The sequence below is a fragment of the Lepus europaeus genome, chromosome 18, assembly GCF_033115175.1.
Source record: "Lepus europaeus isolate LE1 chromosome 18, mLepTim1.pri, whole genome shotgun sequence".
Taxonomy (NCBI): Eukaryota; Metazoa; Chordata; class Mammalia; order Lagomorpha; family Leporidae; genus Lepus; species Lepus europaeus.
Window position 1 is genome coordinate 48245481 of NC_084844.1, and position 27274 is coordinate 48272754.

The window sequence follows — 27274 nt, forward strand, 5'->3', positions numbered from 1 at the left end:
TCTCCCTCGCTGTATCTATAACTCTATCTCTCAAATAAATAAGTAAAAGTTTTTTTTAAGCTACCAGAAATTAATGGTGCAGACTGCATTTTTTCAAAATTTATTTATTTATTTGAGAGGCAGAGTTATAGACAGAAAGAGAGGTCTTCCATCCACTAGTTCACTCCCCAAAAGGCCACAACAGCCAGAGCTGGGTCGATCCAAAGCCAGAAGCCAGGAGCTGCTTCTGGGTTTCCCATGTGGGCGCAGGGGCCAAAGGACGTAGGCCGTCTTCTGCTGCTTTCCCAGGCCATAGCCGAGAGCTGGATTGGAAGCAGAGCAGGGAACCCAGGGGGGAGTTCCAAGATGGTAGAGTAGGGTGGGAGCTTACTGCTCCAGCTCAGAAGATAGTTTAATAAAAGTGGAGATAGTGTAGTTTCAGGAAAGAGGGGAAAAACAGCAGAGGAAACTACTGAAATTAGAGGGACATGGTGGACCTACGTGGAGGGCGTGGGTGCCCGCAGTTCGAGATTCCAACAGCTGAGAGCCTACGCACCAGCACTGGAAAGAGGTGAGACCACACTGCAGCAGCTCAAGCCACTGGCGAAAAAGCGGCAGAAAGAGCCTAGAGGGAGCCAGGCTTAGAGCCCTGTGGGGGAAAATGTACCAGCCAAACTAGTGGGATGGACACGTTTCTCTCTCTCCGATCACTTAATGAAGGCATTCTGTAACAAGCTGATAGAGCAGGCCCCATTTTGGACATACATAACAGCTGTGCCAGCTCGTGTCTGTGCCCGGCAATCAGCCGAGCGGAGACTTCTGACTCCGGTGGGGAGAACTAATGGGGCTAGGAGCTTGTGACTGTGTGAAGCTTCTGCTCCAAGATGGACGTGTGGGAGGAATCACGGTGTGGCTGGGACTTCCAGCAGTCTCCGTGGGAGACTCCACAAGCTCAGGGCTCCCAGTTACCTGGTCAGAGACATTGGTGGGGAATCTGAACTTACAGTGACGATTGCACAGATCCTTTGCGTGGTCCTTGGGACAGAGCAGACGAATATTATAGCCACTGGGGTTAGCGCTCAGGCTCTGGTCTCCATTGAGGAGAGCTCAAGCTAAGCAGAATATACCTCCCTTCTGATTAAAAGAGAGAGATTTACCATGCCAAACCTGGGTGTGTCACCTTAGGCATGCCCTTAACCCTGGAGAACTGAACAGAGCTCTCTGGCCACACCCATTACAAGCCTCTAGAGATTCACTGAAAGCAGACATTCCACTTATCTACAGTCATAGTACAATGATAAAAACCGCCACAGCAAAAAAAAAAAAAAAAAAAAAAAAAAAAAAAAAAAAGTGGAGCAGCTGGGAATCAAACCAGCATCCATATGAGATGCCAGCACTGCAGGCAGCAGCTTTACCCACTATGCCACAGCGCCAGCCCCCACAATACATTTTTTTTCAAGATACCCTCCCATGCCCTAAATGCCCACCACCCTCCTCTCCCATGATTCCTGTGCAGGGAACTCTGGCAGAGCACTGCCTCCCTTCTATCCCATCCCCCTCAGGAACTCCTCTTCCCCCACCTAAGGCCATAACTGTCAAGCAAAGTTTTAATCCCATGTTGTGGACCCCAGGAACCCATGTTTATGGTTTCAAATATACTTACTAAGCACACTGACATTACCTGGAAAAAAAATATATAGACACACACAAACATCTTCATCCTTTCAGACAGAATCCCATTAAAGCCAGTTTTATGCCATATTCAGTGTTCTACAGAATACAATGAAGCATCTATCTTTATACTTCCCCAAAATTATTTTCATTGGGATAAACTCTCCCTTCTGAATTCTATAGTAATAAATCCGATTTGTTAATCAGCTTTTGTACTTCACAAGTTTTACCAAGTCGCAGCCTCCCACTGTGAATGTTCTTTGTTGTTTTACTTCCCAGTCTGATTCTTCTGGGTCAGTTTTTTCTAGATGTAAATTTTGGCTTCTCCCATTAAGTTTTAGTTATTTTTAAAATTCACACTGTGCAATTTAGTCATTGTGGTTTTGATTTTTGGATGGATCACTGCTATCAGGTCTAATTTTCCCTGACTCTATTTTTTTTGAAGATTTTTTATTATTATTTGAGAGGCAAAGTTACAGAGAGAAAGGTCTTCCATCCTCTGGCTCATTCCTCAAATGACCACAATGACCAGGGCTGGGCCAGGCCCAAACAAGGAGCTAGGAGCTTCATCTGAGTCTCCCACATGGGTGCAGGGGCCCAATCACTTGAGCCATCTTCCACTGCTTTCCCAGGCCATAAGCAGAGAGCTGGATCAGAAGTGGAGCAGCCAGGACTAGAATCAGTGCCCATATGGGATACCAGGGCCGTAGGCGAAGGCTTGGCCTACTATGCCACAGCACCTGCCCCTCAAATTTTCTTAATATTTATGTATTTATATGAAAGAGTTACACAGAGAGAAGGAGGGGGAGAGACAGACAGACAGACAGAGACACAGAGAGAGAGAGATACCTTCTGTCTGCTAGTTCACTTCCCAGATGGCGGCAATAGCTGGCACTGGGCCAGACCAAAGCCAAGAGCCAGGAGTTTCATCCAGATCTTCCACTTGGGTGGCAGGAACCCAAGCACTTGGGCCATCTTCTGCTGCTTTTCCCAAGCAACCAGCACCCCTGGATTGGAAGTGGAGCAGCTGAGACACAAACCGGTGCCCATCACAGGCAATGGCCTCACCGACTATGCCACAATGCTGACCCCTGGGTGTGACTTTTTAAGGCCTATAACACATTCTTGAGTGGTGTTAGCCACTTTCCTTTGTTTATTTCTGACAACCTACTGACTCATTTTTCTTGAGATGGAGATGATCCTAACAGCTCCCCTGGTATTGTGAAGATTAAGTGGATTAATCCTTGTAAGCACTTGGCCCAGTGCTTAGCATAGACCATGTCCTTATGGATGATCCAAGTACAAACTCCCAGCACAAAAGGCCCTTCATGACCTGCCCCACCCTTGCCCACAACCCCTCTAAACTCATCTCCCTTCAATGCTCCGTGTCGCAGCACCCTTCATGTTATCCTATCCCTGTATGCCTTCACACAGACTCGCTCCTCTACCTAGAATTTTCCCCACCGGCCCCCAGCCCCCATCCCATTCAGACCTTGCCCTAGATAACCCCTGGGCTTCCTTCCAAATGCAACTCAGCTCTCATTGCTGGCATGAAGCCATCTTGGTCTCCCTGTATCTGGCCTGGTTGTCCTTTGGCACCCTCCTCTTTCTGTCACATGTCCTGAATGGATGACGTTTTCTGGCTGGGAATCCTTGGGCATGTCACTTCCACTCTCTGAGTCTCCTTTTTAAACGACTCCCAAAGTTGCTGATGGGCTCACATGGGGTATTGGACATGAAGGCAATTTGAGCTATAAACACTGGATGAAGGTGATGTGTCGCACAGCTTGCTGGCTCTGCCCCTGAGCTGGGACCATTAACAATGCTTCACATCCAAAAACTGGCCTTCCCTTATTCACACTTGCTAAGCAACACTCTAGGAGTTCTAATGGTTCTTCCCTTTGGCACACCCAAGGTAAGGATAAAACATGACCACAACAAGGCAAAATAAATATTTATTACAAACCAAAAAGAAAAAAAAAGCATTTCTTCCATGGAGTAAAATGTTCTTGCTCTTCGTATGATTTCTTTCTTGAACATAGAGTTTCACACACACAGCACTAAGAACAAGGATGTAAATTACAGTTTACAAGGATCAGGCATGTTCAGTGAGAAGGGGTGACAATGCTGTGTTTGGAATCAAGATCACAGTTTATAAAACAACATGTAAATCAGTGCAGCGGTCAAGTATAGCTTACAGGCTCAGGGGACGCCCCATCTACTCGGGCCCTGCCCAGAGCAACAGGACACAGCTCCCCAGGACTTGAGGAAGGAAAGGAATGTCAGCAACACTGGGCTCTCTCAGGCAGGGGCCTTCCAAGAGCTCAGTGAGTTCACAGTACAACCTCGCACAACTTCGTCCATACCCCAGCGAGGAAAGCAGCACCCTTTTTGTTCAAATAGATCCATCACATCATGTCCAGAATAATGAATTCTTTCTGAGGAGAGGTTTAGCTGGAAGAACATTTGCAGCAAAACCCACAATCTGAGCATGGGCGATCCCATCCCTGGAAAACACCTTCCCCTTAACTTTCCAAAATGTAAATCATCACATATCACCATGTCCTGAGAGGCCCATGGGCTCAGAGTGTGTGTGTACACTTGACTTTTAGACCAGCCAGAGCGATCACGGGCACAGTGTTGCCTGCCAAATGAGCCATCTGACCCGAAGCCCTAGTCCCTGACATTTGCTGACCACATAGCTAGACTCAAACGTCCTGAATGTGTGTGCTTTAAAAACAAAACTGGTGCACGGGCAATCCATGGCCCAGGAACTGGAATGCTCCAGCTTCAACAGCTCTGGTAGAACTTCCCGCGTGACTCTGAACAAGCACACGTTCCAGTCAGTTTAGTCTCCAGGTGTAAAAAATGGGGTCCTTTTGACTTGGGTGCTTTCAAACCCATTGCTTCCCTTTGCCTTGGGAAACCTGCCTAGGCTCAGACCTTCTAGGCTGGAAGCCTTTGGGGGATGCCATGGAACACCCAACACAGAAAGTGATCTTACCAATCCACACAGATCCACAGAGAGCAGCTCTCTGTCACATATGAGAGGACAGAGGCCCAGTTACTGATTTCCATTTGCCTAACATCCCAGTACCTATCCAAGTGGGAAACAGGGAACCACATAGATTTAGCTATTAATATCCTATGCAAAGCAGTTCTGGAGTTCCCAGCTCCACAGTGTAGAGCATGGCACCATGGGTCCAAGCGACTGCCCTTCAAACCAGAGCACCTGTTCAGCATAAATGCAAGGAGGTGACTGCGTCTGTGGAGGGCTGGGTGGTAGAATCTCCACACTGAAAGGAAACTCGATGTTCACTCAGTTGCCATCTTCAACAATGTCCCTAATGACTGCTCAAACTTCTTCTGTTTAAATATCTCCAATATCTGGAGTTGTTGCTGGACTGAACTGAACCAACATCTTTCTCTAATTCTTTTGCTAGTTCTGCCCATCAGGAACACATTCTGCCCCCATTGACAGCCCCTCAGATCTCTTCTCCAGAGACTCATACCCAGTGCCAGCTACCCCCACACCTGAGCCTGGCCTGGCTTAGCACACCTGTTGACGCCACAGCTTGGCTGGGAGTGTGAGGGCTGCCAGGTGGTGGAGTTCTCAATGCTGCATCTTCTTCCCCTCCCCCTTCTCCCCAACCCAGCCCATCAGGGGCACAGAGGCCGAGTCTCTATCCATCTAGCTAAGCTGACACCCAAAGCAGTCGGGGTGCAGGGGTGCAGACACTGGCCCATGGCTCCACCAGGACTCGCTTTGCCTCACGTCAGATTAAATAGGAAATTGCCAAGTTGTCTGAAAGCCAAATGAACTCTTGTGCTGTTTAAAATTAAGGGACAGGCATTTGGCCTAGCAGTTAAGAAACCCACATCCTACGCTGAAGTACCTGGGTTTGATTCCCGGCTCCACTCCTGATTCGAGCTCCCTGCTCATGCAAACCCTGGGAGGCAGTGGTGCTGGCTCAAGTGACTGGGTCCCTTGAGTGAACCAGCAGATGGGAGCTCTGTCTATGTACATCTCTCAGCCTCGCAAATAAAATTAATTTTTAAAATACAATTAAAATTAACTCATGGCAACTATCTTTATAATTTCACTTCAAAACCTACCTCCAGGAACCATTTCCCCAGATATCAGAGGCAGAGTGGATTTGTGTTTGCTTAAGCTCTGGTCACCTAGAAGATTTCTCCAATCTCCGCCTCACCCCTGCCCCCAAACTGACTCTGAGTAATTGCAGGGGCAGCACATCAGAGGGTGAAGATCTAAAAATAAGCTCCAAGTCTTGGCAAATGTTCCTCGTTCACAAGCCTTCCCCGTCAGCCTCAGAATTCACAGTTAACAAAGATATTTAATGCCAAGGCATTTCAGGTATTTTGTTAAATTCCCCCCAAAGACAGACACTCATAGCCTCTGAAAGACAAGGGCATAGGAACAGAGCAGCTGCTACTTTTGTTTCAGATGGAGCCGTGATCCCGGCTCCATGCCTTGCGCCAGGGCGAGAAGGGGCCAGGATAGGAGCCAAGCCCTTTCACCCAGATTCCAGCCCCCGGGGAAGGACCCACCCAGCTGGTCCAAGTGAAGTTCTGTGTGTGTGAAGAAAAGCCTTTTGTCCTTGCCCGGCTACCCTGAGGCCAATTATCTAACACTTACAACAAGCTCAAAATCTACTTCTCAGCTTTTTAAAAATCACATCCTTCATCTAAAGTAATTTTCATTCAAAAACTGAAATGTCTTTTCTCTATTGAAAATAAAACTCCTGTGTTCATCATGCTACTAAAAATCTCCCTCGGTCTAAGCCCTGGGTTTCCTTCCAAGGGTGGTTTCCTGTTTTCTGAAGGTTCCGGAAGGACATTTCCAGAACTCGCTCCCCTCCTCCCTCAGGCTATCTGGCTCAGCTCAGAGCCCTGCACATCCTGGGACAAGATCAAAAGTCTCCCACGCATTCGGGCGTGGTGAGGATGTCTGTGAGGTGTGGGGTGCTGGGATCTGTGATCTTGGGAGACACTAGCAGCAGGAAGACTCCACCCACCTCCCCCACCCCCGTCTGCTGACCAGCAGTTTGTGAAATCAGGGACTTCACCCAAGACTTCAAGACACTCCCATTTTCGGGGCCACTGGCCATGGGTGCACACAAACTCTACCAGGGCGTTGCAACTGGCAAGTGCCCCTCGGTCCAGTGGCGCTCAGCATGGGGCGGGGGGGGCTTGCTGCTCCTGGGCTGGCAGAGCCAGGCCCACCGCCCTGCAAAGCCCCTCAGCACAGAGTCCAGGACTCAGCCTGCAGCATCAGACAGCCCTGGGTTTACATCTACACTGAAGTTTCCGGAAATTCTTCCATTTCTTCAAATGCATTGAGGGTGGTTTTGCTGTTGCTCCTGGACGAATCTTGGATCTTGTTTAAGTCTGCTTTAAAAATAATAATAAAACTGTTTTTAGAAACATATCATTCTGCGTGCTATGTCTGATGTCTTGGGGACAACACCTGCTTTTTTAGAAGTTGTTCCAACTGAAGTTATAAAGCATCCAAGCTGGAAGAGACCCTTGTTTCACAGATGGAGAAAAGTCGTGGTCCTCAAACTTGATTGGCCCCAAGGTCACACAGTCAGACAGGACCAGATCCCACAGTGCCTTGCAGCAACAGTTACCTGTCCGTTTTATGGGTCCCGGGTCTTCTTTCAGGAAGGAGACGTGTGTTTTCCATTCGGTCCACTTCACCTCATTGATCCTGCAAGTATAACCATTATTTTTGCTACTTGGCAACCACATCTCATCAAACACAAACAAGTGGAGCAGCATTTGGAATATCCTTATCTCTAGACAGCTCTCTTTCTGTCCATCCTGGGGACCAGGACCCTGCCTGCTCCCCATGGACACAGCAGCGCTGTTAGTGCTTGAAACCTGCCTGGAGCCCCATTTTCCCAGGCCTCAAGGATCCATTCTCCTACCAGGGTACAGGACCCAAGGATCCTATAAGGAGCTAAGACAAAGGGTGCATCTTCCAATATCACAGCTGTGCCTGATTGGTGAGGGGGAGTCAGCCTGGAGGGAGGGAAAGCTAAGAAAGTGTGAGGGTTGAAAGTGTGGAAGTTTAGCTAGGGTTAGAGACACTTTAAGAGAAGGTGGTTAGGGTTCATGTCGTAATGGGAGTGGGCAGTGCCTGAGGTGTTGAGTGACAGCTGGAGTGGGTCTGACCTCAGCTCACATTCAGAGAACATCTCTGGAGTGATGTTCTCTCAAAATCAGAAATATCTGTTAGTGCAAAGATGATGGTCAGCAATGGTGGCTTCCAAGGGTGAGAACTTCCATTAGAGAAGTAATTTATTGTTTAAGTTTTATTATTTATTTATTTATTTGAAAGGCAAAACAACAGGGTGAGGCAGAAGGAGAGAAAGATCTTCCATCCACTGATTCATTTGGAAATGGTTGTAACAACCAGGTCAGGGCCAGACTGAAGCCAGGAGCCAGGAACTCTATCCTGGTCTCCCACATGGGTGCAGGGACCCAAGCACTTGGGCCATCTTCCACTTCCCTCCCAGGCACATTAACAAGGAGCTAGATTGGAAATGGAGCAGCCAGGGCTCCAAACTGCATCCCATGTTGGATGCCAGCATTCCAAGGGGCAGTCTAAGCTGCCACAATGCCAGCATGCTGGCCTCAGAGAAGCAGTTTAAGGAAGCACAGTTATATGCAAAAATGGAAGTCTGTAGGGTCAGGCAGCCAGGAAAGGGTGAGAACAGACAGACTGATCAGAAAAGGTGGGCTTATCATGGGATATGGGGGAACTTTACAAAAATCCAAAAAGTGTGGATTTGTCCATAGAAGATGTCCTGGGCTCCTGGCTTCAGCCTGGCCCAGCTCCAGCCATTGAGGGCTTTTGGGGAGTGAACAAGCAGATGGAAGATCTCTCTCCCTCCCTCCCTCTCTCCCTCCCTCCCTTCCTCCCTTCCTCCCTCTCTCCCTTCTTCTCTTTCTCTCTCTCTCTCTCCCTCCCTCCCTCCTTCCCTCCCTCTCTTCTCCCCCTCCCCCACCATCACTCTGCCTTTAAAATAAAGAAAATAAATCTTAAGAAAAGTGACTATCTCACTTCTACTTGCCAATGCTAAAGCAGTGCCCCATTCCCCCTGGTGTCACATGAACCCATGGAGGGTGGACAAAAGAGCAAAGGCCAGGCTGGCAAATCTTTTCTAAGCCCAACCCTGGCCAGGGAGAGGCTGTTAAGGCACCTTCAAAGGGACAGAGGGTGACAGCAGAGCGGGCAGTCCCCTCCCTCTTTCTGAAGCGCACCCTGAGCTCATGATGTCACAAGAGTTGAGTCCGTCCTCTGAGAAGGCCCAAGAGACAATGGCCATGGTTACAGCAATCGAGTGGCAGACACCATTTCCCTGATACCTTGGTCACATTGGTTCATCCACCTCCATCCACTCCCAAAAAGCGCCCACGGAAGAGCCCTCTCCCTCAGTTACCGTAAACACAGCCGGAAGTCTTCCTCGGCCACTTTACACAGCTCCCCCATGCGGAATCTGCTTCTCAGCCATTCTGGCAACATCTTCTCAAACTCCAAGATCGTCCTGGCTCTCTGGGGACATAAGCAAGTCTCAGCAGGTTGCTCGGAGCCAGCCCCAGGAGCGCAGCTCCATGGCAGGTGTATGTACATGCAAACAGGCGCACACACATGGCATCCCCGCTACATGCTTAGTGCATAGATCCTGAGGATTCCACTAATCCCAAGAACGCAAAAATGAAAAAGCAGAACATTTAGGAAAGACAGTCAAAGAGCTTGGAGCACCATGTGACGTCTCTGGAAGTTCAGGCCTCTCCTAACTGAAGACGTCCACATCCTGGAATCCCACACAGAGGAAAGCGCAGACATGATGGAGTCCCACTGCCCTCCCAGTCTGGGAAGCCACTGGCAGTTTTCCTGGGAAAAACTTGTCCAATCTCTCCTGAGCATTATCCACAATCTAATTTAGCTGTCTTCATAAGTAGACACTTTCTTTCTTTTTTTTTTTTTTTTTTTTTTTTTTTTTGACAGGCAGAGTGGACAGTGAGAGAGAGAGAGACAGAGAGAAAGGTCTTCCTTTACCGTTGGTTCACCCTCAAATGGCCGCTGCAGCCGGCGCACCGCACTGATCTGAAGCCAGGAACCAGGTGCTTCTCCTGGTCTCCCATGTAGGTGCAGGGCCCAAGGACTTGGGCCATCCTCCACTGCCCTCCCGGGCCACAGCAGAGAGCTGGACTGGAAGAGGAGCGACCAGGACAGAATCTGGTGCCCTGACCAGGACTAGAACCTGGTGTGCCGGTGCCGCAGGCGGAGGATTAGCCTATTGAGCCACAGCACCAGCCCATAAGTAGACACTTTCTTTGTGTCAATCAAAGCTTTTCTCAGGGCCAGTGTCGTGGCTCAGTGGGTTAAGCTGCCACCTGCAACCCCAGCATCCCATATGAGCACTGGTTCAAATCCAGGCTGCTCCACTTCTGATCCAGCTCCCTGCGAATGTACCTGAGGAAGCAGCAGCAGATAGCCCAGGTGCTTGTGCCCCTGCCAGCCACGTGGGAGACCTGGAGGGAGTTCCAGGCTTCTGGCTTTGGCCTTGGCCAGCCCCGGCTGTTGTGGCCATTTGGGGAATGAACCAGTGGATAGAAGATTCTGTGTGTGTGTGTGTGTGTGTATACCCCTGCCTTTCAAATAAATATTATTTTTTAAAAAAGTTTCTCTCCCTGCAGTTCTGCTGTGTATCTTGGTTCTGCCGTGTACCTTGGTTCTGCCTTCTGGGGCCCCTGAGGAGAGATATTCCCTCTTCCACAGGCAGCTCAGTAAACATTTGTAGAAACTCTCACCTTCTCCCACCCCAGTTTCCAGCAACCTCCAAGGCAGTAGCCAGTCCACTCAAATCTGGTCACTGTCTCTGGCCCCATCCTGTGGGTTGGCATCCCTGGTGTGTGAGGAGTAGAGCGGCACCATCACCTCCACTAACCCAGATCCTGCACTCCTCTTAATACACCCTGGCCAGCACCACGGCTCACTTGGCTAATCCTCCGCCTGTGGCGCCAGCACCCCAGGTTCTAGTCCCAGTTGGGGTGCTGGATTCTGTCCCAGTTGCTCCTCTTCCAGTCCAACTCTCTGCTGTGGCCCAGGAAGGCAGTGGAGGATGGGCCAAGTGCTTGGGCCCTGCACCTGCATGGGAGACCAGGAGGAGGCACCTGGCTCCTGGCTTCGGATCAGCGCAGCTCCAGCCACAGCAGCCATTTGGGGGGTGAACCAACGGAAGGAAGACCTTTCTCTCTGTCTCTCTCTTTCACTGTCTGTCTAACTCTGCCTGTCCAAAAAAAAAAAAAAAAAAAATACACCCCACGGTCGCCCTTGGACACCCACCATTCACAAGGCTGACTGAGCAGGCCACCCCCACGAGCCAGAGTCCCCCTCATCAGCCACACCTCCTGGATCCTTCCTCAAAGATCCTAGAGCAGGGCTTTCTTAGATCTGGCCAATCACAGGGGAGCTTTAAGCAGGTTCGCAGCCCTGCCCCAGCCCCACTGGTGCCAGCGGCGGGCAGTGCCTGGGTGCTGCACCGCGTCCCCCTGAGGGCTCCCACGCCAGGCCCTCTGCTCACCTGCAGGCGCCAGATGCGCTCGCTCTCCTTGGACACGTTCTCCACGGTCTCTCCCATGAGGGCGATGAGCATGTTGAGGAGAAGGACGAAGGTGAGGATGACGTAGCTGATGAGCAGGATCAGAAACAGGCTGGGGTACTTGGAGTTCTGCTGGATGTTCAGGTCGCCCAGGCCGATGGTGAGCTTGAAGAGCTCCAGCACCGCGTCCCCGAAGCTGCCGTAGGAGCTGCACTCCGCGTTGCCCTCGGAGCACTTCTCAATCAGTGACGCCAGCGCTGGGACGACAGGACGGGGCGTGCTCCCGTGAGCCTCTCAGCCTGGCTGGCTGCCGCAGAGCTCGTGCGCATGCGCCCACCTGCGGGCCCGCCGAGGCCTGCTCTCCATCTCCAGCCTCAGGTGCCCCGCCCTCCTGCAGAAAGCCAACCCACCTAACAAAGCCCCCTCCCTCCTCCACCCCACAGTCTGGCCCTTGGCCACTCACAGCCTAGCAGAGTTGCTAATTATAACCAGTGTGTGTGCGTCCCTGCTCCCTAGTTCATCTTGGAGCTCCTGGATTCTTGCAGGGGGGGCACCTCCCCCTGGGGAGGGGGGGCTCTGAGTCTCCTCTCACTGCTCTGCCCTGAGTTCTCAACTTTCCTCTTCTTTCCAACACAGCACAGCAATGGTTCATTGCTGGCAGGAGGGATGGACGGATGGACCAATGGGTGGATGGACCAATGGGTGGATGGACAAATTAATGAGAGAATGGGTGGGTGAATAAATGATCAGCTGAAGAAGCAAATAAGTAAGCAAATTTCGACTCAGAAAAGGCCGTAGACCGCTTAATTTCGAACGCCAATGATCTCTGAAGGAAATGGGGGGCGGGGAGTGGTATGGGACGAAAGTCCCATCTGTCCTTACAGAAGTTAGGAGTAAAGTCAGGTTGTGCTGTTCTGTCGGTTATAAATGGAGAGGTTTTAAAAGGGGGCCCCACATTCCTGCTCTCAGCAGGTCAGAGGCTCTCGCAGAGTTCCGTGAGGCAAAGCATGGAGGTAGCAAGATCCGAAGGCCAAACAAAGTGGCTGCAACGCACTGCTTGCTCCTTCTTTGCAAAGACCATCCATCAAATTTCTGTCCACCTTAGTCTCCCCGCCTGCATAACGGGGCCAAAAACACCTGCTGAGTCTTTCTCAGGTTGCTCGGGGCTGTGAAAGCAGGGGAGCAGTGTGGAGGGTGTGGAGGGTGTGGAAGGGGACAGTGACAGGCCTCAGTCTTCATGCCTCAGTTACTTTGTCACCGGGGATGATGACCACCACTGGACCAAGTTGTTGAGAGAGGAAGAGGCAATGCATGGAAAATGCTAGGCCCAGCACAAGGCTGGCGGGCAGTGGATGCCATAGTTGCCAAGGCTACTGCATGCTCTGGTCATTCCAACTTCCAAAAAGTGCTTTCCCGAGAGTGGGAGTTACAATTACTGCAAATCAATTACCTACTCCAAATCCAAGTAAGAACACGATATATACGAACAAGAACTTGAGGACATCGTGCAAAATGACCTACGAGAAACAGACACAATTCCAGCGTAAGCCTCGCGCACGCCTGCTTCTTCCCGCCCTCACCGTGCCGGCACTCGGGCCGCCCTCCCTCCCGCCTCGCCCAGGCTTCTAGGGGCTCAGCAGCGCGAACGCACCTTCTGGATCATGACGCTGTACATGCCCATGGACTGGAACCCCCGCGTGTAGTACAGCATGTTCGCCCAGCCCAGGGCCATGGCCAGCACGAGGCAGGCGAGGTACTCTTTGTAGGCAAACAAGTACAAGAAGACAGACAGTATCACAAGCACAGCTTGGACAAAACTGTTCAGGAGACACAGGAGACAAGGGCCTTATTTAATCCTCCTCCACATCAGGGCAGAGACGTCCCAACACCCAGGCCTCCCTTCAACCCCCTGAGCCATTGCCCCGAGAGGCCCACTCTCCCACGTCAAGTCCAGCCTCACCTACACCACCACCAGATGGGAGTAGGGGGTCCGTGGTGGGCTGGTAGCAGCCGACACGGATGTTTTGAAAAAAAAAAAATCAAGAGTCCAAAATTCCCAGGAGATTCTGGGGTGCAGCCCAGGAAGCCAGAGAGTTCTTAAATCACCCACATGATTTCTGATTCCCACATAGATGTAGCTACCGGGGTAGACCAATGAGACAGCAGAAGACTGCATTTTTAACCACGACAGAAGCTGCCAACATCCATACTTAAAAATCAGCCACAACAAAGTCTCCCAAAAACTACTTATTTTTTCTTTCAGATATTTTTTATTTTCATTTATTTGAAAGGCAGAGAGAGAAACAGACAGAGATCTCCCATCTGCTAGTTCACTCTCCAAATGCCTACAACATCAGGGACTGGGCCAGGCCAAAGCTCAGTGGGAGGCTCAGACTCCACAGGTGTCGGGGTCCCCAGCACTTGAGCCATCACCTGCTGCCTTCCAGGGTGCACATTAGCAGGGAGCTGGAAGTGGAGCTGGGATTCAAACCCAGGCCCAGCATGACCACTGCACCAAACACCCGCCCCTCTTTATTTTTTTTTTTTTAATCAAAAACAAACAAAGTATGACATATGCTCAGGGAAATAAGCCAGTCATAAGAAGACAAAACTATGTGAGTCCACTTCTGTGAGCTACCTAAGACAGTCAGACTCACAGGGGGCAGGAGGGGCGAGGAAGCAGGGCTGCAGCTTCATGGGTAAAGACCATGAGGTTTGCAAGATGCAAAGAGTTCTGGAGACAGGCTGAACAACAGTGCAAATGTATTTATTGGAGGTGTGTGCTTAAAAATGGTAACTCTTGGCCGGCGCCGTGGCTCAACAGGCTAATCCTCCGCCTTGCGGCGCCGGCACACCGGGTTCTAGTCCCGGTCGGGGCACCGATCCTGTCCCGGTTGCCCCTCTTCCAGGCCAGCTCTCTGCTGTGGCCAGGGAGTGCAGTGGAGGATGGCCCAAGTGCTTAGGCCCTGCACCCCATGGGAGACCAGGAGCAGCACCTGGCTCCTGCCATCGGAACAGCGCGGTGCGCCGGCCGCAGCGCGCTACCGCGGCGGCCATTGGAGGGTGAACCAACGGCAAAAGGAAGACCTTTCTCTCTGTCTCTCTCTCTCACTATCCACTCTGCCTGTCAGAAAAAAATAAATAAATAAAAATAAAAAAAATGGTAACTCTTATGCTATGAGTATTTAACCATAGCTGAAATTTTTTTAATGGGCTGGCACTGTGGCACAGCAGGTAAAGCTGCTGCCTGCAGTGCCAGCATCCCATGAGTGCCGGTTAAGTCCCAACAGCTCTACTTCTGATCCAGCTCCCTGCCAATGTGCCTGGGAAAGCAGAGGAAGATGGCCCAAGTGCCTGGGCCCCTGCCACCCATGTGGGAGAAGCTCCTGACTTCAGCCTGACCGAGCCTCAGCCATTGTGGCCATTTGGAGAGTGAACAAGCAGATGAAAGATATTTCTGTCTCTCTCGCTCTCTCTCTCTCTCTCTCTCGCTCTAACTCTTTCAACTGAATAAATCATTAAAAATTTTAAAAATAAATAAACATGTTTACAGTGCAGTCGTCTCTTGGTATCTGAGGAGGATGGGCTCCAGGACCACCCCCTATACCAAAATCCGAGGTCCCTACAACAGCAGGTTGTAGCAAGTCTCTTATATGACAGGGCTCAGTCTTTGCGTGGAACCAACACACATCCGCCCATGCACTTTAAATCACCTCCAGATTGCTTCTAAGACTTAATACAGTGTGAATGCTAGGTAAACAGTCATGCTGTATTGTTCGGGAAATAATGTCCACATGTGTTTGGTACAGACATAATTCTTTGTGAACATTTTCGGTCGAATCCACGGATGCAGAGCCTTTATACCAAACAATCAAGACCAAAACATTTTCTTCAACAGGGCATACACCTTTGGCTTTTGCACACATTTGGATAAAATTCCTTCTTGCTTCTAACAGCAGGAAGTTTCCACAATGGTAAAACACTGAGCTCAGGGGAGGACACAGGGGAGATTATTTTTTTCTGGTGCAATGAGAAGCAAAGGCCTAGCGGATCGACTGCATTCGGGACAGACACGAGGAAGATGTTTCTTCTTCCTCCATGCTCACAAGAAACAGGAAGCAGAAGCACAGGACAGTGCACTGGGGCTTTTTGTCCGCACTAAAACCCAGAGCTATAGAAGGGGATGTGTCTCTGGGTAGTGGACCCTCCCACTTCCTCAAAGATGAGCCTTGCATAGAGGGCAGTGTTGCACCTGCCCTACCTATTCACTGCCATGTCTGGGGCCCGGCCTGCTCATGGGGTAAAGAACTCCGCTCATGCTCAAGGCAGGAAGACACTTAATAAAACACCTAGGTATGTGTAGGCATCAAGCCAAGACTCGGACCCAGCCCATGGGCCCAGACTCCCCAGTGCTCAGAACAGGAACTTGAGCAAGGGCCCCGAGCGCTGGAGCCCCACAGTCTGCAGCCCAAGCTCCCAGCCCTGTCCTGCCCCCGCCACTTCCCCACGGCAGCGGTGCTGAGTCACCCTGCGCTCACGCGAGCCTTTGATGTCAGCCGCACGTGGCCTCACGCAGACAGCTGCTGGCGGGCGCCTGTGGCCACAACCCTGCACCGGCGTGGGGTGAGGATGACGAGAAGGCTGGGGATTGGGCACCGCTGCTGTTCCCGTGACCGTGAGTGACTCACGCCCCCGCTCTGGCAGCTTCAGCGGGGTCTGCAGTTGAGACTTGAGGATTTCCCCAGCAACTTCCAGTCCCCGCCTGCCAAGGTCTGCCCTGGCTGCTCCCACTGGCCATGCCAACCAGCAGAGGCTGCCCTGAAACAGCCGACTGCTACGCCTTCTCGTGAGGCCCTGTGGTTGCTGCCAGCCGGCAGGCGCTGAGCTCTGACTTTCTGACCCTCGCCACAGGTGTCCCCGCGCCTCTCTTTCTAGAAGGGAGCGGCAAAGCCCTGGCCGTGTGACCAGGGCACAAGGACTGGAACAGCGACACACTAGGGCACCTGCTCCAGAGAGGCACAGCAGCTACCACACAGGGCTCTGGCCCTACCTGTGAGCCGGTGACCAAGGGGGCAGCCCTACTTACAAGACAAAATGAAACCAGGCGTCCGATAGGATGGACTGCAGATCCGAGGGTCTCAGCAGGAAGATGGCAATGCCCTAAGGCCAAGGAAGAAAGAAAATCTGTGTCTTCATCGTGCCCCCTGCTGGGGGCCCTGGGGAGGGGTGAGGCCCAGCCAGGACCCAGGGAGGGACATGGAAGGGCACCTGTGCCTGGGGGAACACAGACAACCCCACCCTGATCTTACCTCTCTCCCTCCCTGTCTTCAGTCCAGGACCTGCACAGCTACACAATCACTGCAGCTACCTGCCATTCCCCAGACACAGCCTAGCTCTCCAGCCTCTGAGCCTTTGCTCATGCCGTTCCCCACACCCACCCTGCGATGACCTTACCCACAACTCCTGCCTGGAAGCCTTGCCTGTCTCCTCCTGATCCCAGATAAAAGTCATCTCCCTTCTTCCAAAAACGGGTCTAAACCCAACCGTGGGCCCTCCTCAGAGTCTGCCTTAGAGTCTAGATGTGTGCGGCCATGCTATGTCCCCAGCTGACTGGAAGCTCCAACACGGCAAACTCCCTCCAGTCCTATCAGCTCTGCCAGGCCCCACGGACAGAAGATGTTCACAATGTGCCTGCTGGGTGGTTGGCTGGTTGGCTGAATGTGTGCATGGAGAGATGGAGAGATGCTGGGATCAGGGAGGAGGGACGGTAGGCAAGCAGGAACAGTACTGGAAAGGGAGAATGAGCTGCTAGGTTGACGAGAGATGGCAGGTGACCGTGTGGGAAGAGAAGTGTGGACACTGAGCAGCTGCATGCAGAGGTAGATGGATGAAAGGTAGGATAGGCCTGCCCTATTCATTTGTTCCCACATTGTGATAAGAACCCAAGTTAGAAAGAGGACTCCCCGGAGCCCCCTAGCAGTAAAGGCAGAGCAGGGAGGGATGGAAGCAGCCCTGCTGTGTCTCTGCGGGCCTCACAGGGCGGCTGGAAGGGCTTAGTGACCCACTCACCTCTTTCACAGAGATGCACGTGGCCCAGATAAGCACGAACATCCTCCCTAAGAGCTGCAGCCACCCCATGTTGTGCGTCAAGGCCAAGGGGTGCGGGAGGGCCTGGGGAGGGAAGGAAGGGGACAGTGAAGTGGGGATCGGCACCAGCTCTGCAGGGACCGTGATGCATACACCTGCCGAACACTCAAGCCGGCCCCAGGCCAGCATGAAACCCAGCCTCTGTAGCAGGAGACAGAAGGCGTGCCAGCCCCCCTGCCTCTGTGTTCCCCACTCCCAGAACCCCCCTGCGAGGAGTGCAATCCCAATGGTATTAACCCCTCTGTGTCCAGGCACTCAATATGACCTCCCAGCACAATTAAAACAAGGCAGAGACTCTGCCCGGTGATGGAAATCCAAGGCCCAAGGCACCATGGGAGCTTGTCCATGCGACCTCCCTCCCCTCCCACTCCCTGTGATCCCCACAGCAGACACACCCACTCAGTCCTGGATTCAGACAGAGGCTCTGAACAATTGTGCAACTCCCCCAACCATGGGTCCACCCGGGGCTTAGCCCAGCTAAGCTCTGAGGTCATACTCAGTTCCCTGGAGACTCTAAGGCAGGGGTGGGCAACCTTTCTCCTGCCAAGGGCCACCTGGATAGTTATAACATGGCTCACTTCATGGACCACACAAACAGCAACTTGAAAATGAGCCTGCAATAGGTGGAATTTCGAGTCCCAGCTGTGGTTGCCTTGGCAGGGCCCCACCGAACAAGTGGGTGGGCGGGACATTCCCCAGCCCTGCAAGCCTAAGGAACGAGACTGGGTTGGGGGGGGGGGGGGCGGGCAAAGCTCTGGGCCGCTCTGGGCCTCAGTTTCCCCATCTGCACTGAGGGCGGTTCCAAACTCCTCTGGCTCTGAGCACTGGTCCCCTCCCGCCGCAGGCCCACGTACCTCCTCCTCCCGGGGACGGTAGTAGGAGACGAGGGTCAAGGTGATGTTGTAGAAGAAATAGAAGCAGAAGGAGAGGAAGAACATGTACTTGGCGAACTTCTTCCACTTCATATGCAGCAGCGTGTGCAGGGGCTCCAGGGTCAGCATCTCGTGCCGGTTCTGGGGGTAGAACGCCACTGTCACCATGGGCAGGCGTGAGGGGGACAGCCAGGGGCCGTCCCCAAAGGGGAACTGCAGGAGGAGCTCCGCGGCAGCGCCATGCAGCAGGAACTGGTTTGTCTGGAAAGGCTGGGAAGGTGAGTCCCGGCTCCCGAGGCTCCTTCCCCGAGCGCTCTGGTGCCACGGGGCCAGTGGCTGCCAGCAGGCGGAGGTGACACAGTAGGGGCCCAGCGAGACGCAGTGGTGGCTGAGGCTGTGGCCCCTGAGCCTCTCGGGCCTGTCTCCTCATCTATAATACTGAGGACAGTGCCCACCCCCCCTTAAGGCTGCCAGGAGAGCCTGCACAAGGTCGGCTCTGGGAAGCCTGATTCTTGGTCAAATACAAAGCACACAGGCCCAGCCTGCTGCTTCACTTCACCCTAAGAGTTGGTCCTCTCTCCTCGCCTCCAGCTACACTGACCTCCCCTCTCTAGCCTCCTCCAGGAAGGCCTCCTGACTGCTCCTGCTGTGCACTCCCTGACCCTCACTTGGGAGCAGATTTGGAAGAAGAGAAGATCCTAGGCCAGAATGACAGGAAGCCCCTTCTCACCCACCCCACAGGGAGACTGCCAGGAAACCCCCACTACTAGGGTCTACAATCCAAGATCAACCAGGAACTCCTGAACCCGGCATCTGCCCTGGGCCCCACCCTTCCTGTGCCCAGCTCTGGCCACCGAGGCCAAGGACTGGGAGACGAGAGCTGTCATAAAGCTAGCAGCCGGGGGTCTCCCCCCACACCTTCAGACCCCTGGCCTGGAGTTCAGCCCTCGCTTCCCCCCTTCCCCAGCCTGTGCCGGAGACCCACATCAATGTTCGTGTTGTAGACAATGATTTCCAGCACAGAGTTGTCCGTCGTGGTGTCCACATTGGTGAGGTCGTAGAGCGAGGAGGACACCGGCCCATACGCCCAGTCGGTGAACTTCCGGGACAGGCCCCGGAGCGGCTTCTCCTTGATCTCGCGGCTGAGGATGTACTTCAGGATCTGGGGGCGGGACGAGGGAAACATCAGCGCAGAACGGGGCTGCTGGGGAAGAGGTCCCACCGAGGACGGTTTCGGTCCCACCTCTGCGCCGGCTGCTGCCTCCCCCGGGCCCCAGCTTTGTCCGTGGAACGGGCCCAAAGCCAGTGGCTCCGTCCATCCCAGTGGGGACTGTGGGTCCCGGATTCAGAGCGAGTGAGGCCCCTTCACACACCACAGGAAGGGGCACTCCAGCGGGGGACCCAGGTAAGGGACAGATCCCGCAATTGGCCATTTTTAGCAACAATCGCCCTTGGGCCTGCCCTTGGGAAGAAGCCATCCCACCGTCAGTCAAGCTCTCCCCAGCCGGGGCTCTATGTGCTGGTCAGACAGGTGATGCTGCGGCAGCCTGGCCTGCACGGACAGGGACCTGCGTGACCCACGTTCAGGCCAGAATCTTCAAACTGGCTGCCTGCTGGAGTCAGCAGGGGTTCTCTTGAAATCTCTCATCACCAACAAAGGAGCCCCAAACCTCTAGGGTGGGACCCAAGAATCTGTGATCTCAAAAGCTGCCCGGGCAGGCTAAACAGAGAGCGCCATGGGGCTCTAGCCAACCAGCCATCCTTCCACCCATCATGCCTTCCTGAAAGCTGGGCCCTGGTCCCCCTGGGATGAGGACCAGGGCTGCCTGAGACCCTAAGCCAAGCCGAGGGACCTGTCGGACAGAGCAGTGTCGGAGTCCTGATCTCACACGGCCCAGTGGGGTTCCCAGCCCGTGTCACGTGACAGCCTCCCTCCACTGCCCGGGCAGAGCGGCCTCCTCACCCAGCTCCCCAGCCTCTAACAGCCCCGAAGACAGGATCTGTGGCTCCAGCCCTGCTCTGCCCTCCACGTCCAGCACAGCGGCCACAGAGGCAGCATCCAGAACTTTCCCAAATGATACTGAACACAAGAGAGCTGAAGCCAGAAGGGTGCAGGTGCCTCCCCCACCCCTCCCCTGAAGGGGCCGTAGTGGGTACATTGTCCTCTGGAGAACAAGGGGAGCCTGGGGCTCTCCTGGGCCGGGGTGGCAGGGACAGCACGCGCCACAGCGGCATGCAGGCAAGAGGCCCTTGGAGGACGCCTGACCTATACCACACTCTGGCTCTCAAAGCTCCCAGCCAGCTGTGAGCTCGGGGGAGGCAGGCACACAAGTCCCCTCTGTGGCAGGCCCTCTTCATCCCCTCCTCCCCCTGCAAGAGCATGAAGCGGTCCTTTGTGGGGCCTGGCCTTGATCACTGGGACAGGACCCACGGCCCTCAGGACAGCTGACCCTGGAGACGGGGGCCCTGGGCTGGCACAATTGCTCAATGGTCGTCATCCTCCTGCACCTCCCACAGCCTCCCGGGAGCCACAGTCTGCTCCAAGGGCTGGGAGACAGAGGGACTGCGGAGTAGGATGACCCCATGATCTGTGCCCTGAAAAGAAGAACCTGGTTCTCGACCTTGATCTCAGATCAAGCCACGCCCCAGCCATGACCAAGATCTGAGCCCGGGGCTAGCCCCAGTCTTCCCAGAGGCTCCCTAGAGAGCCCCAACCATAGCACAGGAGGCCCCCACAGCCCCGGACAGCTGCTTTCTGCTAGGGACACAACTCACAGCTTCTCCACTGCTGGGGAACACAGCAGAGTGGCCCCTGAGAAGCTGGGGGTCAGACGCCCAGCCTCCCTGTGGGGGCCTCACCACACAGGAATGTTGGGTCACAGCGCACGCACGCGAGACACAATGTCACCTGTCCCTCCAGATACTCCCTGGCTGGCTGCAGCCAGGGACTCCCCGGACAAGAGACAGGGACAGGGAGAATCGGGCCAAGGAGTTGGACTGCACCTGGCGGGCTCTGTGCAGTCACTCAGAACAAACCCACCCCAATCCCCACTGCACCTGCCCTTTCCCTGGGACGAGACCCCCCCGCCCCCGTGCCCACCTCGGCCTTGCCCATCTTGGCGGCCAGCTGCAGCGGCGTGAGGCCGTCGTGGTTGCGCATGGTCTCCAGCTGCCAGCTGCCGCTCCGCAGCAGGATCCTGTTGTACATGTGCTTCACGAAGTCGTTCTGCGTCTTGAAGTCCTCGGCCACGGTCACCAGGGCATGCAGGATGTTGTTTCCCTGGGAGTCCTGCGAGGTGATGTCTGTCTGCTCGTTCTCCATCAGCAGCTGCACGATCTCGGGCTGGTTGGTGCAAGCCGCCAGGGCCAGGGGCGTCTCGCCTAGGGGCAGGCAGCACTGGGGCTTGTTTCTCTCCTGGGCCACAAGCAGCAGCCCCAGGCCCCACCCACTTCCTGACCATCTCCTCATGGTGCCACGGGAAGCCTGAGCTTCCTAACTGATCTCCCGGCTTCCACCCTGGCCCTCCAGCACTGCGCTCGGCTCTGCAGCCAGGCAGACCCTGCGAACATGCAAATTCCACCTCGTGCATCATAAAACTCAAACTTCTGATTCCCCACCACCACCACCACCACTCCTCACTGACCTCCCTCAAGCCTCAGGGACCATCACCCTCTCCCTTGAGCACACTGGGAATTTGACCCAAGCCCTTTGCACAAGCTACTCCCTCTACATCTCTCACTCCCTTGCCTCCTTTAAATTTTTGCTCAAACATTGACATTTCAATGAGTCGCCTTCACCGGCCTATTTAACACAGAAACCCACCCCAGACAAAATTCCTGACTCCCCTGCTTTCGTTTTACTTTGTCTCTTTTCAATAGCACCTCTCATTTTCTAACACAGTCCAGAACTGGCTCCATAGATGCTTGTTAAGAGAAGGGGCTGTGGCATACAGGGTTTAGCCAACACTTGCGATGCCAGCATCCCATACCCAAGCAGCTGCTCCACTTCCAGTCCAGCTCCCTGCTAACGCATCTGGAGAGGCAGCTTCAGTTGATGGCTCGACTGTTTGGGCCCCTGTCACCCATGTAGGAGACCAAGATGAAGCTCCTGGCTCCTGGCTTCAGCCTGGCCTAGACCTGGCTGCTGTGGCCACCTGGGTAGTGAACCAGCAGTTGGAAGATATCTCTGTGTGTGCAAACATATCTCTCTCTCTCTCTCTCTCTCTCTCTCTCCATCTCTATCTCTTGCTCTCTCTCTCTCTCTCCACCTCTATATCTCGTTCTTTCTCTCTCGCTCTCTCTCCCTCCTGTGTTTCCTCCCACCTCCGTCGCTTTGCTGTCCTAATAAATAATTAATAAATCTTTTTTTAAGAAACAAGCAAAGCAGGTGAAATCTGCCTTACCTAAATCATTGCCATTTCTTTTCCTGCCGGGAGCATCCTAACCATAACTGCGTCTGGACCCCAGAACTGGTCTGCCTGGCGGTTTTCTGCCCCTGGCTTTTGACTCCCAGAGAGGCGCAAGGTGCAGGGAATGAGGGCAGAACACCCCATCACCATCTGCTCAGAACCATGGCCTCACCGGGGAACTGGGGCTATCTCCTCCGTTCCAGTCCCAGGTCTCTGCAGATCATGTCACCTCCCCAGCCTGTGGTCCACCCTGGGGATCCTGCTAGCACGGATCAGCCCCAGCCCCCTCCCCGTCTGGACTCTGGTGAGTGATGCCTGAGGGCTGTGCGGCACCTCCCTCCTCGCAGACCGAACTGCACCCACCGAAGTAGAAGCCCTCGTGCTGGTACTTGGGGTTGAAGAAGACCCCCTTGGCGTGGGCGTTGACGTCGGCACCTGCGGCGATGAGGAGTGCGGTGATGTCTCTCTGGCGCCGCTCGATGGCGATATTCAGCGCCGTCTGACCTGCGGACCAGCGAGGAGGCACAAGGCGCTCAGTGCAGGGACCTGCAGCCCCCTACCCCAAGCACTGCCTGGGAACCCTGGGGGTGAGTGGCGGCAGCAGACACCTCGGGGCGGTCCGGGGAAAGCAGACACAAATGGGGCACCCACACCCACACCCACAGGGGGAGCGGGCACCCCAGCCCCAGGTCAGCTCGGCAGCAAGAGGCCACTGGGGAGAGAAGGAAGAGACAGGGGGAGGCTGAGACAGGAGAGGTGAGGACCAGAGGCCAGCACAGCAGAGCCTTAGTGGAGATACCAGTGACCTTCATTGAGTCACTCAACCAAAACATTTACAGTGAGTATCTTGTATGTGAAACCCTAGCGTTGCCAGGGAATCTGCTGTGGGCACCAGACTGCAACAGGGGAGTGTGCAAGCCCCTGAGACACGGCCAGAGACAGAAAAGGGAGAACCCCCATGCCCTGGCCTGAACCTCCCTGGCTACAGGACCGCTGTCCGCGCCGTAGGGACACGCCGAGAGCAGTTTCTATCTTTGCTTTGGCTCCCAGGGAGCTCAGGTTGCGGTTCTGCACACAGAGGCGGCTGTCTTCCCTGGGTTTCCTCTCCTCTACTCCATAACTTCTCTCCTGTCCCAATCCTTGGATTTTTCTGATAACAAAAGCCCTTGTGAAAAGTCAGCCCTTGCCGACGCTTAAAAGCTCAGCTGAGGACAGGCCTTGGTGGGTGTTCGCAGGGCAGCCCCTGGGCAGGCAAACACTGGCTCTGATTTGGCCTCCCAACCCTGTCTCTGGCCCCACAGGGAGGAGGCTCAAAACAGAGCCCCAGATGGGGCCAGGAGTCCTGACGAGGCTGCTGATGGCTGCCTGTTATGGGTCCCGCCCAGCTGTCCAGCCCCCCATCGCTCCCCATTTCCCCTGCTCAAAGGGGTCTGGCTCATTCCCTCCCCCAGGGTCTGGGGCCTTGCCTTGCTCGGGATCCTTCTCTCCACACAGGCCTCAGATCCAAGGCCAACCTGTCTGCCTGTCCACTCTCACACTGCCCCCTCCTGTCACCTTCTGTCATATCGTCTTCGCTTCTTTCCATGGCATTTCCCATCTAAAATTGCCTTTTTGGCACAGCTGGCCTTGATTTTTCACGCGGTGCCAACCAGAGTGGCTGCACGCAAGTCAGGGCCTGCAGCTCCATGCTGAACAAGGGAAGTGGAGGAGAGTGCCCGCCGCATGCCCAGCACCAGTTTCTGGGGTCACAGCCAGCAGTGACCGGGCAGCCCCACACCCCCCCACCATGGAGTCGCCTGCTTGCACAGCCCCGCCCCGCACAGCCGGGGTACCTTCGTAGGCCTCCTCCGTGTACTCGGCGTTGATGAACCTGTCCAGGATGCCGTTCTCCTCGGCGAAGGTGAGCAGGATCCGCACAATCTCCTTGGTCCTGGGGTTGATGTTCAGCAGGGCCTTCATCAGGCAGGTCTTGCCCGTGTCCGAAGCGGTCAGCTTGTGCATGAGGAAGTCTGTGGGCAGCGGGGCAGGATGGAGCCACAGCACGGCCCCGCCCCACTGCCTCCCCAGCCCTGCTCCCCACCTCTCCTCCTTCCTCTTGGCCGGCTCCTTGCCCTCCAGGAGAGCTATGTCCCCTGCACCTTTCCCTCGGTGTGTATGTTGGGGGGGGGGGGGCAGCCTCTGCGTGGCTTCCCACTGCCCACCTGGGTGATGCTACCCTGAAGACACCGTCTCCAGCCAGCCCCTCCTGTGGCCTTCAAATGGATCATCTTCCTTAAGCTCCCACTCTCTAATCCTTGGACAGCTAAGTCTCCAGCCACCCACCAACCTAATCCAAAAGGCCCCCCTCTCCCTCTCTTCCCACAGCCTCCAGTTCTGTCAATGCCACTGCCTGAAGAACTCTCCAGAGCCTGCCCCTCCCCCAGCTCTGCTTTGGGGTCCTAACTCTGCCAGAACAGCAGCCTTCTCCACTATAACCCCATCCTCCTGGGACCACTGTCACCAAGGATCCTCACCTGTCTAGTCTCTTCCATAGCTCCCCACTGCCCTCAGAGTCCCATTCAAAGTCCCCTGGCACAGCATTCCAGGGCCCGCATACTCCAGCCCCACAAACAGACGGAGTGAGAACTGGGCAGCAGCAGGTGAGCAGGGGCCTCAGCCTCGCACGCCCTGCAGCCCAGGGCTCACCAGACACGTCCAGGCCACGGTGGCGCCTGCACAGCTCCTGCAGCTCCATCAGCAGCTCCACCAGCTCCTGCACGCAACCCTCAGACACGGCCGTGAAGATGCGCTTCTTCAGCCGATGCTTCTTCCGCCTCTTTTCTTCCTTGGCCAGGTTTGCACTGAGACCAGACAATGTTTCCATCTCACCAGGAGTACATCCCAGCCTCTACTCTCTGCACCAGCCTCCCAACATCTGCCGCAATGCCCGCCAGCCCCACCTTAGTGCCCCAGGCCCCAGAGCTCCCCCAGGACCCCTTCTCATTTTATCAAAACACATATATTTGGATACACGTAGCAATGATCAAGAAAGCTCTCACCAGGTCTTCATTGCCTCAAAAGGAAATAGAGGGGCTGGCACTGTGGCACAGTGGGTTAACGCTCTGGCCTGAAGCGTCGGCATCCCGAATGGGTGCCGGTTCAAGACCTGGCTGCTCCACTTCTGATCCAGCTCTCTGCTATGGCCTGGGAAAGCAGTAGAAGATGGCCCAAGTCCTTGGGCCCCTGCACCGATGTTGGAGACCTGGAAGAAGCTCCTGGCTCCTGGCTTTGGATCGGCACAGCTCTGGCTGTTGCAGCCAATTGGGAGTGAACCAGCGGATGGAAGACTTCTCTCTCTCTCTGTCTTTCCTTCTCGCTGTGTAATTCTGATTTTCAAGTAAATAAATAAATCTTTTAAAAAAAAAAGGAAATAGAAGAGAAATTTCTCTTGTGTGTTTTGTGTTGTTTGAATTATGCTAATCAGATAAGCACCGACATCTAATCTTTTGTCTGCATGCATTCTGGCAAAATCTACCTTGATGTTGTGTGTGCATGAATTTTTAATTGACAGAATGGTCTGATGCTAAACTCTCACTTGTTTGTATTGCTGTTGTTTGAATGTTTTGTAATGAATGAAGGGTATTGCCTTATTTTATTCTACTTTATTTATTTATTTAATTTGAAAGGCAGAGAGACAGATGTCTCCCACGTGCTGGCTCACTCCCTCCAAATTCCCGGGAACAGCCAGCTGTGAACCAGGCCAAAACTGGTGCCAGAAACTGACTGCAGGTCTCCTATGTGGGCAGCAGAAGCCAAGTACTTGCACCATCACCTGCTGCCTCCCAGGGTGCTCATTAGCAGGAGCAGAGCCAGAACTCTAACTCAGGTACTCCAATAAGGGGTGCAGGTGTCCCAAGGGATGTCTTAACCCCTACGCCAAATGCCCAGCCCATCCTGTATTTATTCTTCATGGGCACATAATTGTACATATTTATGGAGTACAACGTGATGTTTGGATACAGGGACAAAAGTGCATAATAACCAAATTAGAGCAATTAGCATAGCCATCGCCCCAAACGTTTATCATTTCTTTGTGATGAGCACATCAAAACCGTCTCCTGTAGCTACGCTGCGGTACGCCATACACGATCGTGAACTGTTGCTGCGCCGCCATGCAGAGGGCTGCAGACCTGGCTCCTCCCCTACCCCATCCAACACTGCACCCTCCGACCAGCGTCTCCTGGGCCCCAGCCTGCCCCTTCCTGCCCTCCATAAGCGCTGTTCCAGTCTCCGCTCCTGTGGGATGAACTTTCTCTCACTGCACCTGTGAGTGAGAGCCTGGCTTGTTGCGCCCACACCACATCCTCTAGGCTCCTCCATGTCGTCACTGATAGCAGTTTCCAACCTGTTTTGAAAGCTGAGTAGTACTGAATTTTATATGCATGCCACACTTGCTGTACCCATCAGTGGGTATTATTGTACACCGTATAACATTGGAGACTCCACACCCCCTCGGAAACACTGTCCTACACACCACAACCAGGAGCCCAGGCCTCCAGACCCTTGTCCCAACCCCCTGGGG

General features: G+C 54.0%; 1 protein-coding gene across 2 annotated transcripts in view; it reads right to left on the reverse strand.

The window, feature by feature from the left end:
• Nucleotides 1–2879: 2879 nt before the first annotated feature.
• Nucleotides 2880–27274, reverse strand: part of TRPV3 (transient receptor potential cation channel subfamily V member 3) — a 29977-nt gene continuing 5582 nt past the window's right edge. The window contains exons 4-17 of one of the 2 annotated variants that reach the window (XM_062215837.1): nt 25399–25553; nt 24546–24722; nt 23077–23217; nt 21405–21685; nt 19290–19466; nt 18287–18445; nt 17355–17456; nt 16372–16445; nt 12937–13102; nt 12736–12802; nt 11268–11542; nt 9120–9232; nt 7302–7381; nt 2880–7059 (exon numbers count right to left, since the gene is read on the reverse strand). In XM_062215837.1, coding sequence (XP_062071821.1) covers nt 6965–7059; nt 7302–7381; nt 9120–9232; nt 11268–11542; nt 12736–12802; nt 12937–13102; nt 16372–16445; nt 17355–17456; nt 18287–18445; nt 19290–19466; nt 21405–21685; nt 23077–23217; nt 24546–24722; nt 25399–25553 — 2062 coding nt within the window. In that variant the 3' untranslated portion in view covers nt 2880–6964. Of the gene's footprint in view, nt 7063–7301; nt 7382–9119; nt 9233–11267; nt 11543–12735; nt 12803–12936; nt 13103–16371; nt 16446–17354; nt 17457–18286; nt 18446–19289; nt 19467–21404; nt 21686–23076; nt 23218–24545; nt 24723–25398; nt 25554–27274 lie in introns of both variants that reach the window. The other variant, XM_062215836.1, reaches the window with a different exon arrangement.